Source organism: Pseudorca crassidens, chromosome 3 (genome assembly GCF_039906515.1).
Source record: "Pseudorca crassidens isolate mPseCra1 chromosome 3, mPseCra1.hap1, whole genome shotgun sequence".
Taxonomy (NCBI): domain Eukaryota; kingdom Metazoa; phylum Chordata; class Mammalia; order Artiodactyla; family Delphinidae; genus Pseudorca; species Pseudorca crassidens.
Window position 1 is genome coordinate 1,059,882 of NC_090298.1, and position 14,618 is coordinate 1,074,499.

General features: G+C 55.0%; 1 protein-coding gene across 1 annotated transcript; it reads left to right on the forward strand.

Moving 5' to 3' along the window:
• The first annotated feature begins 65 nt into the window (after positions 1-65).
• On the forward strand, positions 66-13,803 carry TRIP13 (thyroid hormone receptor interactor 13). The gene is made up of 13 exons (XM_067730311.1): positions 66-266; positions 1,079-1,244; positions 1,338-1,467; positions 2,173-2,228; positions 3,002-3,092; positions 4,350-4,422; positions 7,004-7,067; positions 7,862-7,948; positions 8,161-8,267; positions 9,954-10,107; positions 11,998-12,110; positions 13,097-13,166; positions 13,500-13,803. Exons 1-13 carry the CDS (start codon positions 175-177, stop codon positions 13,593-13,595), a joined length of 1,299 nt encoding a protein of 432 aa, XP_067586412.1. The 5' UTR covers positions 66-174; the 3' UTR covers positions 13,596-13,803.
• The last annotated feature ends 815 nt before the right edge of the window (positions 13,804-14,618 follow it).

The window sequence follows — 14,618 nt, forward strand, 5'->3', positions numbered from 1 at the left end:
TGACCCGCCCGCCGGCGCCGGCGCTTCCGGGTCAGGGGGCGGGACGCTGCGCGCGGCAAGTTCGAAGCGCGGGCGCGGCGGAGGGCTGAGGCTGCGGCGGTGGCGGCGGCGCAAGGCGAGAGGCGGCGGCGGCCGCGGTCCGGTCCGGTCCTCTCGGCTCTCGGCGGCGGCGCCATGGACGAGGCCGTGGGCGACCTGAAGCAGGCGCTGCCCTGCGTGGCCGAGGCGCCGACCGTCCATGTGGAGGTCCACCAGCGGAGCGGCAGGTGAGCCGGGCCCCGAGCCGACCGCGGCGCAACCCAGACCTGACGACACCCGACCTCGACCCGCCCCCCCCGAGCCTGACCCCGACCAGATCCCGCCCTGACAGGAGCCGACTCCGATCCCGAGGCGGACTCCGGCCCGGCCTCGGCTGAGCCAGGGAACGCCGGGCTCTGGAACTGCCGGTCGCAGGAGCTCCGAGTCTGGGGAAACGGCCCTGACCCCGCACCCTCGCCCGCAGTCCCGATCCCCGGCGAACCCTGTCTGGCCTAGGTGGGCGGGGAGGGGCCGGGGCGCCGGGGGTGCCGGTGGCGGGTGACGGGCCCCGGCGGGCGGCGGCGGGGGGCGGGCTCTAGGGGCAGCCGAAGGGCCTGCGAGGTCTGGGAAGCAGCGGGCAGGGGGCTGAAGGGGGACCGCAGCTCACGGCCTCGTCGCCCGCCGCCGCAGCTGTGGGGCTTCCAGTCTCCGCTAATCACAGCCCTGTCACTGCGGCTGCGCTTTGCGGCCTTCACGTTGGGCCTCGCGTTATCCAGCACAGCTCCAGCGTAGTGACTGATCTCCAGGAGCCCAGGGTGGCACCGACTCTTGCCGTCCCCCCTTCTTCGAATGGGGACCTGGGGCACAGAGCCCTTGGGCGGCTTCCCCAGGTCACGAGGAGTCTGCGCAGGTCTGCTCCCCGGGCAGGCCCTCCCGCCTGCCCTCTTCACTGCACTTTGCCCTGTTCCGTCTGTTTTTTTTTCTTTTTTTAAAATCACTTATTGTTAAAATGTTGGTTTTTAACTCAGACCTGATTTACATGTTTTGTTTGTTTTCCTAGCACTGCAAAAAGAGAAGATCTAAAGCTGAGTGTTAGGAAGCTCCTCACCAGGCATAACATTGTGTTTGGCGATTACACGTGGACTGAGTTTGATGAGCCTTTTCTGGCCAGAAACGTGCAGTCTGTGTCCATTGTTGACACGGAATTACAGGCTAAAGGTCCACAGGTAACTTACTACTTCTCAGCGGCCCCGTGAACGTCACGTGCTGTTTTGAGAGTTTGTTGTGTAGATTTATTTGATGTTTCCTTCTCGTCGCAGCCCGTTGATTTGAGCATGTGCACTATTGCACTTCACATCTTCCAGCTGAATGAAGATGGCCCCAGCAGTGAAAATTTGGAGGAAGAGACAGAAAATATAGTTGCGGCAAACCATTGGGTGCTGCCTGCAGGTACCCGTGGCAGTAACAGTAGGCAGAGCATGCCAAGAATGGGAGGTCGGAGGATGGTACACGCCTTGGGCTTATCAAGGAGATTTTGTCCGCTGTGTAGAATTTTAGAATGTTGTATCTGTTATGAAATAGAAAGTATATCACGACAGAGAAAAGTAGAAACTTCCAGTATGAACCTATTTGGATAGATCCGTCAAAGACAGTGCTAACTGAGAATTACACTGGTGCTCTGCTTTCCTGCCTAGTTGGTCAGTCTTGCTGGACCACGGCTTTCTCCTGCCTTCTCGATGCTCCTCCGTGAACTTTGCCGATGGGGTCTAGCAGGCAGAATCCTGCTTCTAATCCGGGTTAGGCTTGATGTCCTAACGACTGGAATAGACCCACCGCTCGGCCCTGCTGGAATGTCGGCTTGTGGGGAGAGTGGTGGGTTCAGGGTCTTTGCTTGTGTCCGAGCATAGGTCCACAGAGACAGGTGTGCAGAATAGTACGACAAAGAGGTTAATTATCTGTCCAAAGCCACGTGCGACTGCCACTTATTCAACATCTTTAATTTTAAGAACAATTTTAAAAGTTTAGTTTCTCTGTAACCAGAATTTTAGCTTACCGCGTGTGGAGCAGTGGAGGGCATCAGTGGCTCAGGGCAGACCTAACCAGTAGGTGCAAGGCTTCCTTTCCTAAAATTAGGTGTTTGTTTTATTCTCTCAGCTGAATTCCATGGGCTTTGGGACAGCCTGGTGTATGATGTGGAAATCAAATCTCACGTGAGTTGTGCATTTTCCCAAAAGACCCCATTATTTGAAGTAGAATCATTATTGTGTCACTCTGTAGCACTCCTTAACTCAGATGGGCTTTGTGAACACTGCTTACCAGCAGCCCATGTCCTGGATTTCTGTCCTGTGGGATTGCTCCTGAGTGGAGCTGCCCTCCGGGGAGTTCCCCTTGGGAGAAGGGGGAGCGTTGGGAGGGTGAAGACCACTTGCACTGGGTCACACGCTTGGTGTGACCAAGCACGTGCACATGGTCACTCCCGTGGGCTGAGGAGGCAGTGCTGAGGGGCAGACCGAGCAGGTGGGCAGGTCTGAACCCCCTTCAAGGGGAAGAGTCCTGCATACTGGGGGGGCACTAGGGGTCTGTCCCCACCGCCCCTCATCACCCCAGGCTCCTCTAGGCAGCCACAGTGGACCGCAGAGCCCTGGCTGTTCTTTCAGTGAATGTGCCGTGCGCTGGTCCACTGCTGTGTCCCAGAGGAAGGAGCTCACTCTTACTTGGTGTGTCCCTCAGTAGTTTTGTGTGTCGTTGGCATTTTAAATAAAAGTGATCTTTGTGTTCACCGTTTATCCTGAAAACAGTAACAGCCAGCGCTTGTCCTCTCATGTCTCAAGTTACCGTCCGGGTTGAAAGCCTGTAGGTGTGTGGCAGGTGTCTGGCCGTGGCGGTCTCTGAAGACTCCCGTCACTCTACGCGCTTAGGGCACGTTCAGCGGAACCTTTGCCTTGCTGGGGACTTCATCTGTACTTTTCCTTTCTCCACGCAGCTCCTTGACTACGTGATGACAACTTTACTGTTTTCAGACAAGAATGTCGACAGCACCCTCATCACCTGGAACCGGGTGGTGCTGCTTCACGGTAAAGCATCACAGCTTCTGTTTGTGTGACGAGATCAACTGTGCGAAACCAGGCTTTTGCTGGTGGCTTTGTCCTGCGAGGAGTTGCAGCTCCTTTTTTCTGGGGGGGCCAGAGTTGTCCTAGAACGTCCTCCTCTGTGAAGCCAGTCGGCCTCACACTATCTGGGCTTTGGTTACTTGACCTTTCATTTGGCAGCCACCTGATTATGCCTTGTGGCTTTTTCTACTGTTATTAAACTTTTCAAGTAACTGCCTTATTTGCCGGTTGGCCGTGGACTCCTTAGGATAGCAGTTGCCTCATATTTCTTCATAGTGTCCTTAGAGCTTCCCTTGATGGCTAATGGACTGCAAAAGCCACTCTTCACAGGACTCTGCCTAGTTCTTGGAGGAGAATACTGGGTTTCCTTTCTTAATGTTCCTGGAGAGAAAAGAATCGAGAGAAAACCCCAATCATAGTGAAATAGGAGCTATAATTAAAAGGGTGATCCGCCTCTTTATGCAATAAAGATTGTAGGCTTGTATACAGCTTTAAGAAGACAAAGTCTTTTAAACAGCACGTGTTCTGGCAGATTGGCTTAAAGCCAGGGTCAGTGGAGGCAGCCCAGAGGCGTTTTAATTAGCGCAGTACATTACTTGCATTTAGAATTGGTTGTATGTTTACTCTCAAACTATGGAAAATACAGAAAATCAGAGTTGACCATGTCAGCATTTTCTATTGGATGGATTTATGCTTCCACATCAGTTACCTCAGAGTTCCTGCAAAACGCTGTGCTAAGTGACACACACTCAGGGCACAAGCCCTCGCCTTACGGCTCTCCCTGTGTAGCGTGGGGTTCGGGCCCACGTCCAGGTACCTGGAGTGGAAGATGGTGGTTCCTTGGCTTCAGAAAGAGCAAACGTCAGTGCCTTCAGAAGGGTCCTGACGGCTACCAGGAAAGGTGTGTTTGACTTTTGAAAGGTGGATTTTCATAGTCAGTGGATTTCATAGAGGACGTGTGGGGACGAGGAGGATGTCAGTGAAGATGTGGCCAAAGGAACGTGGAGCGGACTGTGGGCCAGGAGGCATACTTGGTGATGTTTTCTAGCATTTACACCGCTAGGAGACTTCTTTGTAAGTTCATAAGCGGTACTTGTGGTAATAACATTCGTAGCATTGAAGTGTGTTCGTTATCTTATATCCTGTGGATAATGCAACTCCTGTTTAAGAAATTTCTTATAGCACTAACTTAAAAACATATTTGCTTGCCTTTTGTTACAGGTCCTCCAGGAACTGGAAAAACATCCCTGTGTAAAGCTTTAGCGCAGAAATTGACCATCAGACTCTCAAGCAGGTAACTTCGGTAATTTGAGAGAGGAGAGCCACAGAAGTGGGTTTGCTGGGTTTTCAGTTATAACAACGGAAACTGTTTTTATTTTTAAGTCATCTTACATGAATAGTAGGTCTCTGTCTTTCAGTGTAAATTAATGAACTCCTCTGTACTCAGCGTTGTCTTGAGTTATGATTCCCGTCTTTTTAAACGTGTTGAGACTTGCTTTATGACCAGCACGTGGTCTCTCCTGGTGACTGTCCCACCACGTGCACTCAGAACGTGTTTCTGCTCTTGTTGGGTCGACTGTTAGCTCAGGATGCTTCGTGTCCGTGCTGGTCGTCTGTCTGCTGTTCTGTCGCTTCCTGGGAGGACTGTCCAAGCCTAGCGCTGGGTGTGTCTTCCTTGAGTTTTGTCAGCTTTGGGGTTTATAGTTGTATCACATTTAGGGAATATCTGGCTGTTATCATTCCAACTAATCCCCTGCTCTCTGCGTTTGTTTACACGTTACACTGCCTGATACTGTCCCACAGGCCACTGATGTGCTCTTATGTGTTTTTCAGGTTTTAAACATTTTCTGTGTTTCATTTCAATAGTTTTCTGCAGTATACGATCTGTCAGTGGAATTTTCGTTTCTGTTAGTGTATTTTTCTTTGGAGATTCTGTTTGGTTCCTTTTATACTTGTATTCCTTGTCCCATTGTGTTCTCGGTAAATCCTTGGGTACGTTTATGATAGCTGTCTTATGCTCTGTCTACCAAGTCCATTGTCGTTATCATCTGGGTCTGGTTGCGGGACACATGTTTCTGCCTCTTGGCGTGTCAGGGAATTTTTGCTTGAATGCGGACGTTACGATTTCAAGCGTCTGGACTCTCTGGTCTGTCTTTAGCGACCGCTGGGTTTCGTTCTGGCGGGCGTTTGTGAACTTGTCTTTGGTGTGATCCTTTTGAGGTCTCTTTTCAAGCTTCGTTCGAGAGGGGTCTCGATGTGATCTAGGCTTAACCCTCAGGTGGGGCCCTTCTCGGGTCTCCGCTGAGCCCCTGAATGAGCAGCGAGTACTCTGCACCTTGGCTGTTGGGGCCTATGAGCGCCAAGGTCTCCCTACTCAGACACACCACCTACCCAGGAAAGACTCCAGGGCCCCTGATGGTTTCTGGGGCTTTATTCCTGTGTATCCCCCTCCTCTGGAGCCCTGCTCTGTAGCCTCCAGACACCTCAGGCTCCTTGAACTCTGGCCTCTGTCTCCTCCACTCAGCCTGATGGCCACTCTTCTTGGGTCCCCCCCACGGTCACTGTTGGAAGGTGCTCCAGGCAGGACGTCAGGGGGGTCGCGCTCGCCCCGTTGCCGTCCTCTCGGGTCACAGTCCTCCGGAGCTGTCGTCCAGTGCCTGTCACAGACGTTGTTTCATTTGTTCTGCCTGGTTTTCCAGTTGGTTAAGGCAGAAGGTAAATATGACCCCTGTTGATCCAGTATGACTAGAAGAGGAAGCCCTGTGAGATTTACTTTGAAATCTATTTTGTTTTCAAAAATGTCTTATAAGTAGGGAAATTGCTTTATTTCAACGCTCTCTTTTACATTTAGTAACTTGGCCTTGGGCTTTATACAGTGAAATGCATCTGTGTTTTGAAGACCTCTTAAGGGCGGTTTCCTAAGCCACCAGAGGGGGAGGTGTTATTACAAGAAATGTGACTTTTCCAGTACAAAGATCTGGAAATCTGTACTAATTTTGTGGCAGAAAGAAGCCTTAGCAAGCCTTTTTGGCCCACTTCACTTAATGATCAACATGCTTTATAATTAATTTTGTTTAATAGTCAACCCGACCATTAGGTTGTCTGTCTCCCCCTTCTCCTATTTTGTTAAACAGAATTAGTAAATGGTCTTTTTCAACTGGAAAATTAATGATACTTTTTAAAAGTAATTCTTTTTCTTCTGTGGACTTTTGACCTGAAAGAAACTGTGAAGAGGACCTGGGAGTTAGCTTTTCTCGGGCCTGTTTCCTGTTCGATTTTAGTCAGAACCAAGTGCATCCAGTCTCTTGCCGCCTCCTTGTGGACGGGGTGTCAGTGCTGGATTCAGTCGGTGTGTGTTCAGGTTCCCTTCTGAGCTTTCCAGGGCTCTAGGTTGGCAGGAAGTGATTTTGTGCCGGAAAACAAATTGTCACATTCTTTACGGTTTTGTGGAAGGAGGACAAAATGTTCCGCTCTGGCCAAAACATTCGTCATGCTCGTGTTTTGATTTCTTTGCTGTGTTAGTGCAGGTAATGCTTTTTCAATATGGAAGCGTAAATTATAAGTAGATTTAAAATGAGAGGGATTTTATCTTGCTTTAATTCAGATGAAGGTACCGTTCAGTTCGAGAAACTTAAGTTGCTTCATCTAGAACTATTGACGTTGATGCACCTTGTTAGATTTTTCATAATTTTTAGTACATAGCTTGCGAGGTAGCCCAATCCTGTGTCAGTGGCTGCAACGATTGAACAAAGTAGCCGTTCTCAACGTGCTGGGCATTTGAGAGATGCTGCATTAACGAGGTGGAGGTGGCTGCTGCAGAGGAGGCTGCCGGACTGGTTTGTAACAATTGCTGTGACTCTTTTTTCCTGTCTTAGGTACCGGTATGGCCAGTTAATTGAAATAAACAGCCACAGCCTCTTCTCTAAGTGGTTTTCAGAGGTAAGTGTTAGTACTAATTCCAGTTCTCTGGGTTGTCAGCTATGCAGTTGAAAAGTTGTCCTGTAGATTAGGCAAACTTTCTCCTCCAAAAGCTTTAGGAGAGAAAGAGGTGAAACGGGAAAGTGAACAAGGGGCTGACTTTGTGGTCAGAGAAAACTTCCAGAGCTCAGCGGTAACTTGGAAATAGCGTGAGGCCTGAGAGGACCCTCTGCCCGTCACATCCAGACCTCTGACTGGGTGGGACAGGAAGTTCAGTGTAACCTTAGGAGGGGGGGTCTGCCTTCTAACGGGGCGGCACCCCTCAGCTGAGCGTGCGCTGGGGGCTTGGGCCTCGTTCACCATCTGTGAACTGAGGGACTCCAACCAGGTGATGTCACAGGTGCCCCTCACCTCTGAAAGGCTCTGCCGCAGGCACCTGTGTCGGGAGGCCCCCTGGTGGGTGGTGAGTGGGGACAGGGAGTGCCCATAAGGGGTGCACCGGGCCGGTGTGCACGCGAGACCCAGGCTGTCCTGGTCATGAGGACAGCCGGGAAGGGAAGGGAGGAAAGACAGGTGGGCCACGGTGCGAGTCACCTGAGCCATGCATCCCTGGCTCATGAAGCCAGGAGGGAGGACATCTGGGTTCTCTGCAGACTGGCTCCTCTGGTTCAGGGAGTTTTCCGAGGGGCCGTCAGGAGACGGTGGGCTTGTGCGGCCACCTGGGGTCAGAGCGAAGCCCGGTGGGGACAGTGGACACGTGCGCACCAGGCAGCTTGATGAGTGCAAGTGGATAATAAAGAGTGTTTTGCTTCCAGAGTGGCAAGCTGGTAACTAGGATGTTCCAGAAGATTCAGGACTTAATTGATGACAAAGATGCTCTGGTGTTTGTGCTGATTGACGAGGTACGTGTGTTCAGCCTTTAAACCTGTGACTGGAGGAGGCTCAAGACTGAGCGGCCTCGCAAATTGCTGGGGCGCCGCCAACCCCCCACGGGTCCAGCCTCCGCAGGCTCCGTGTCCTGCAGTCCTTGCCCCTATCAGGCTCACGGTGCACGTGCGCACGCCCACACCTGCGTCTGCTCGGCTGACAGCGCCCCGTTGCTCCGTCCCTACAGGTGGAGAGCCTGACGGCTTCCCGCAACGCCTGCAGGGCGGGTGCCGAGCCTTCGGATGCCATCCGCGTGGTCAACGCCGTGTTGACCCAGATCGATCAGATCAAAAGGTAACGCTGTGCACAGCGGGCTTGCCTGAGAAGCACGGACGGCGCTCAGCCTTACTCCCAGCTTTTCTAGCTAAGAACGCGTCTGACGTCGAGCCTGGGCTCTGTCTTCTCCACATCTGAGGCAGCCTGTGCTAAATGCACATTTTAGAAATTAAGTATTTTCTGCTTTATTAAAGCACTAAAAGCACAAAGCAAGCCTCGGGCGTGGGGAGGGTGTGTGCCCTGCAGAGACGCATAAATGTGGTGTCTGAGTCGGCGCCAGCAGGACCCGGTGTCGGTGGCCGCTGGAGGGCCGCCACTGGGCAGGCGGGGCGCCAGCTGCTCGCCCTTCACGGGGCCGGGGTCGTGTGTCCGCAGCCCAGTCCTGCAGCTCAGGCCTGTGGCCAGTGTGCCCAAAGCCGGTCCAGCTCTGGGGGCGGGTCCTGACTCACGAGAAGCCCCGTCTGCCCTGTGCGGTCTCCCGCCAGCCCCTCGGGGTTCCCCCGTTGCCCTCCACGTGCCGCGCTCAGGAGGGGGTTTGCTGAGCGGGGTGCCGTGAGCTGCACTGCGCTGTGTCGGACTTTACCCTGCCGTCGCGGTGTTCTTCACGGCAGAGAACATCTTCATTGTCTCTCGGGGTCAGCGGCAGGCGTCCCTTGCTTGTCCTGCAGGCGAACTTCGTGTGAGGTGTAGACCCTCTTGTCTCTGCCCCCTCACCCCACCGCCCCACTCTTCGGTCTGGTTTCTCCCCCTGCCACTGCCCCCACGTCCACCCCAGCGCTCAGTGTGGAACCATCCGCGGCATTCAGCCCCCGGGGCCCCTACCTCTCTCCGCTCTCCTGACCTCTCCGTTTCTGCTGCCGGCGTCTCCCCGGCATCTCTGGGCGGGGGAGGGCCTGCACTCCCACCCTGCTCACGGATCTGGTGGGCGAGTCTCCTTCGAAGACCTGTATGTCCACAAGGTCCCCGGCCCTCGTTCGGCCCAGAAACCCCAACTCCCCGCGGTTCCCATTGCACTGATGGCCTTGCTGCGCACCCACTGCTCAAGGCAGAAGATGGGGCCCCCGGACCACCCACGTCACTCCGGGAGGAGTGGAGACTGGGGCTCTGGTTTGTCTCTCACCCCACTCACCTCACGCTGCCTCTGTGCGGGTCTGACCGTTTGTGAGAAGCCCGAGCCCCGGACAAGGGTCCCAGCGGCGTGTGTGCGCCCTCCGTGCAGCCTGGGCTCCCCAGCCTCCTGGCCCGTGTGCCCGCCCCGCCCCGGGCTCACCCTGCTCACCCTGCAGAGGGCTGTGTACCTGTGTATGGCCGTGCCCAGGCAGGCGGGAGTGTAGGTGCTGGGGGCTCGGGCGCGCGCAGAGGTGAGGGGTTCGCCGTGGGTGAAAGGCAGGGGGATGTCAAGCAGGGGCCCGGGAGAGCTTTCCGGGAGGCAGGGGAGCGACCGGGGCACACGGCCCGGGGAGGGTCTGCTGTGTTGCAGCCAGGAGAACCTGGCAGGAGTTGGGGGTCAGGCAGGAGCTCAAGGTGCAGGGCTTCGGAAAGCCTCGCGGGCAGGTGTGCGGAGGGGGAGTGTAGCCGGCTGAAGGGTGCTGGCTGAATGCCCGGGACCTTGGTGGCCGTCTGTCCTGACGCTCCTCGTGTCGGGTCAGGTGTGGTCGAGTCCCTGCAGCATGGGGTGACCGGTCCTCACCTCTCTGTCCGCAGGCACTCCAACGTGGTGATCCTGACCACGTCCAACATCACGGAGAGGATCGACGTGGCCTTCGTGGACAGAGCTGACATCAGGCAGTACATTGGGCCGCCCTCCGCAGCAGCCATCTTCAGAATCTACCTCTCCTGCCTCGAAGAACTGATGAGGGTACGTTGGTTATTTCTCTCTCTCCTAATCAGTAGATTTCTTATGTTTTCTTAACCCGCTGATGTAGCCTAATGTATCTGGTTGCAGCATAGAATGAGGTCTCTCAACCTGACATCAGTCTTCTCCTGAGATTGAAAGTTACAGTTGTTGGGGACTTCCTGGTGGTCCAGTGGTTAAGGCTCCGTGTTTCCACTGCATGGGGTGAGGGTTCGATCCCTGGTCGGGGAGCTAAAATCCCACGGGCCACATGGTGAGGCCAAAAAAAAGAAAGAAAGAAAGCTACAGTTGTATCTGCAGGCTGAGCGAATAGTCGAAACCACAGCCACTGATCGAGTGTTTTGCTGATCATCGTGGTGGTTTGATCTGCTGATCTGCAGGGGCCGAGTGAGTAGGGGTGTGCGCCCGTCCCAGACCTCACGGCCTTTGCAAGTGACCTGCTCTCTGGGCCTCGATTTCCTCCCCTGAAAGAGGAAGAGCGGTAGTGGTCCTGGTTCACAGGGAGGTCACCGGACTGGGGGTCGTAGTTCACAGGGAGGTCGTCGGCTGCAGTGTTCGCAGCCCCGGGTTCTACCGTCAGCGCGAGCACAGCGGCAGCGAGCGCGTTCACGTTCACTGTCTGTCTCTCGCGAGTCAATCTAGGGGCCCGCGTGTGCCCGTGGGCGGTAACCAAGCCAGCCAACAAATAGGGATTTCTACAGCGATCGCCAGGCTGGCATCCATGTAACTGGCTGGGGGTTGGGACCACTGCCTGCACCACGGAGTGGTGGCCCCAGCGTCCTCACAAGGGTGACCCGGCCTCTGTGACGGGGACGGGAGCTGGTCTCCGCCCCGGGTGCGCTGTCCCGGGCCCTCCTGTTTTCCCGCGCCATGGGGGGGGGCCGGGGGGGGGCGTGGAGCTTCGACGTGGTGCTGCCGTTTAGGGGCCTGCGTGGTGGCGGGTCCTGCTGGAGGCCCCTGGGGGCCTTTCCAGGGTGCCGCGTCGCACCGTGCTGCGAGTCCAGGGGCCGCCCTGAGGTTTCGCCAGGCGTTCGGACATTTTCTGAGAGCCGAGTGCCTGGAGCAGGTGTCGTTTCCTAGACGGTTTATGGGAAATGAAGATTCCGATGTGGCGGCGGTTTGGCCGGCCCTGAAGGCTGTCAGCGCGGGACTGTGGCCCTACGCTGTCGGGGGCCTGCTGGATGGCTCAGGTCCCTGGGGGGCCCGCGGAGGCCGCGGGAGCCTGAGGGAGTGTCACGCAGTCAGGTGGGAAGGTCAGAACACAGCCAGCACAGACCCTGTTGCTTAGTTTTACCTACGACCCCCACCAGCCCTCCCAAATGTGCATCCAGACCTCTCCTTTCTCCTCTCGTGGCTTCTGAATCAGACGGCGTGGCAGCCTGACAGTTTAGCGCGGGTGCTTGGGAAGGAGCGTCCCACGTGCAGACACGTGGTCTGGGAGGTGAACTCTAGGACCCGGGTCCATGGTCAGTTAGAGGCTGTCTGACATTCCACCAAATGAGAGTCTTGGTTTTAAAACAGTGAACAGAGACCCTCCTTGAGAGGCCGGCCAAGTCCGGCTCCAGGGCCCAACTCTGTCCATTGTGGGATGTGACGCATGGTTGAAACTGAATATCAGGCTGGACTCAACACCTCTGAGTTCCTCCCCACCTGACACGTGCTGAGGACATGTTTTGCCCACAGGAGCAGAAGAGGCTGAGCGCTGTGGTTTCTGAGACACGTTTTGCTGTCTGTATTCTTGCCTTTGTTAGAAGAAGAGGGGCTGTGTGAGAGAGCTGCTTCCTGGGGCCCGTGCAGGCCCAACGGCCCCGCTTGGGTTTCTGAGATGTGGCGTGGGGTGTGCCTGCCGCCTGAGTGCCGTCCCTGTTGCTGACCCTGCCTGTGTCCCCACAGTGTCAGATCGTATACCCTCGCCAGCAGCTGCTGACCCTCCGCGAGCTGGAGATGATTGGCTTCATTGAGAACAACGTGTCCAAGTTGAGCCTCCTTCTGAGTGAAATTTCACGGTGAGCGCTGACCTCGCTTTCGTAACCAAGAGAAGCCTGTTTGCTTTGGGATTGGCGGGGAGGTCGTCGTAATTGCCTGTGGCAGCCGTGGTTGTAGTTTGGGGTCAGACGGCATGGGCTTGATCCCGACGCATCGCACACGTGCCCGAAGCCCCCCAGCCTCCCTGACCCTGGGCTCCTGGACAGGAGAGTGGAAGGCAGCTGCCCTCCTACCTCCTAGACGTGACAGCGGACCGTGAACAAAGTTCTGCCCTTGTATCTGGAAAGACGTTCAGGTTAAGGCTCTTTGACGCATTACTGATTTCTTAAGCAATATCTGGTAAACTTTTACAATTTGGCAAGAAAATAAAATGGAGGCTTTTGCTTTGATAAGCAAACAGTTAAACAAGTAAACAATTAGGGCGCTGGGCTTGGTGCTTTGGGAAATAAAGGAAAGTGGTCCAGCTCCCTGGGCACCGAGGGACACGTAACACGTGAGCATCGAGAATCGTGGGCACGCCTGCTCAAGGCCCAGGCTGGTAGCGCTTTCAAGTTCTCAGATGGCCTTGGTGATCAAGGGAAGCTGGGAAATGGAGCAGAGCCCCGAAGGACAGTTAGAATTTGCATAAACTGGAGAGAAATCAGGAAGGCTGCGGGCACCCTTAGGTGGGTTGCGCTGCAGACACCAGCTGGTGGCGCTGGCGGGGCCTGGGGGGTGGTGTCACTACCTGTTGGAGAGATTTAGTTAAAGTGGCTGAGGTGGGACAGAGGAGAGCAGTTCAGAGACTTGGGCAAAAATTCACCAAGATGTGAACCAGCCCGGTTCCCGGGGGAGCCCTTGTTGCCAGCCGTGTGCCCACCTCACTGTGCTCCTTGTGAGGCCGTGGGTGGCGTCAGGACCCTGTCCTGGCCCCCCTCGAGGGGCTCTGGGGGAGGGACGTGCAGGGTCTAGTCCTGAAACAGCAGTCCGTGTGGAGTTGACGCCCCGAGTGTACTTATGTTCACAGGAAGAGTGAGGGCCTCAGCGGCCGTGTCCTGAGAAAACTCCCTTTTCTGGCTCACGCTCTGTATGTCCAGGTGAGTCCCCGGCCGAGCTCCGCCTCCGGACCCTGTTCCACCGCCGCCCGCTCTGTCCAGCAGGGTGTGGCGTCGCTGAGAGTCCCACTTGCCACCATTGGGGTGTCTGCCTCATTGCACGTTTCTAAAGCGACGGGCTCCTGGGGCAGTGGGAGGAGGCGGCCGTGTGTCTGCTCACCCCTCGCTGGCACGTCGAGCTCACGTGCAGGGCCCCCCTGCCACCTAGGAGGTGCTTGTGCCCTGGGGGGAGGGGAGGGCGGGGGGGGGGGCGCGGGTGCTGCCGGGTGGCCCCTCCGAGGACGAGAACACTCACAATGCTGTCTGTCTTTCCAGGCCCCCACCATCACCGTCGAGGGCTTCCTCCAGGCCCTGTCTCTGGCCGTGGACAAGCAGTTTGACGACAGAAAGAAGCTCTCGTCGTGCGTGTGACCTGACATCCCCGTCCGCGTTCTCGGGGAGCACACAGCAAGGAGGCGACAGGCTTCTCTCACAGCAGCGGCCACCCCGGGAACCTCCGAGCCCGTGGCTGAGCCTTGCCGGCCACAAACCCACAGGCCGGTGTTGTTCAAGAAGCGTGTTATATCTACGTACTTTGAAACGCGTGTTAGAAGACAAACAGCCTGTCGTTTTCTCTGTTTTAAAAGACGATCATCTGAGCTCTGTGTCTCTTTGTAAAGAACCGTCTAGATGTCCTTGCTCTAGCCTGGCTCCAGTTGACTGGGCCCAAAATGCTGACAAATTTTGTTTAGAAAGATGATTAAGTAAGCTTTATAGAAGCGAAGCAGAAACCACATTGCCTTAAATAAGAATGTAATCATAGCATTAAACGAAAAGTGCACGTCACTCGAGGCAAGACAGCGTTTGCCTCCTGCGTGAGCTTGTTCTGTTCAGTGCAGACACTTGGAGACTGATGATAAGAAAAACCTGTCCCTATGTTAACAGAAATCGAGAAGAAAATTCTAGGGCAGGTGCTCTTCTCAGTGAGCAGACAGGCTCCACTTGCGGGGAGGAGAAGCTGACGCGGGGCGAGCCTCCCTGGTGCCCAGTGCAGGCCGGCGTTACGGGGACGTTTCACGGTCACTCACGGCCCAACTGCAGATTGACGTTAACACGTGTAAAATAAATTGGCCAATAATTGATGTATTCCACAGAATATCGTGTTTGTTGCTGTCACCTCATGCTAAAATAAATTTCACATTAGTGTTTCGTATACACTTTTAAAAGAACACGTTACCTCTTGTCACAGAACTTAAGTGTTAAACTTGTTTTTCCAAAATTTTCTCGTTTTGATTCTCTTATCACTGTCAAATGCTTTGAGTTTTATTTGAAAATTACTCACACGATCACTTGACTTTTAGCCTGTTTTACGCCTTGAGGTGAAGGTGCATCGTCTGCACGTGGCTGTGCAGCCCGGGGAGGCCCAGGGTCAGGGCTGGGCTGGGGGTGGGAGGA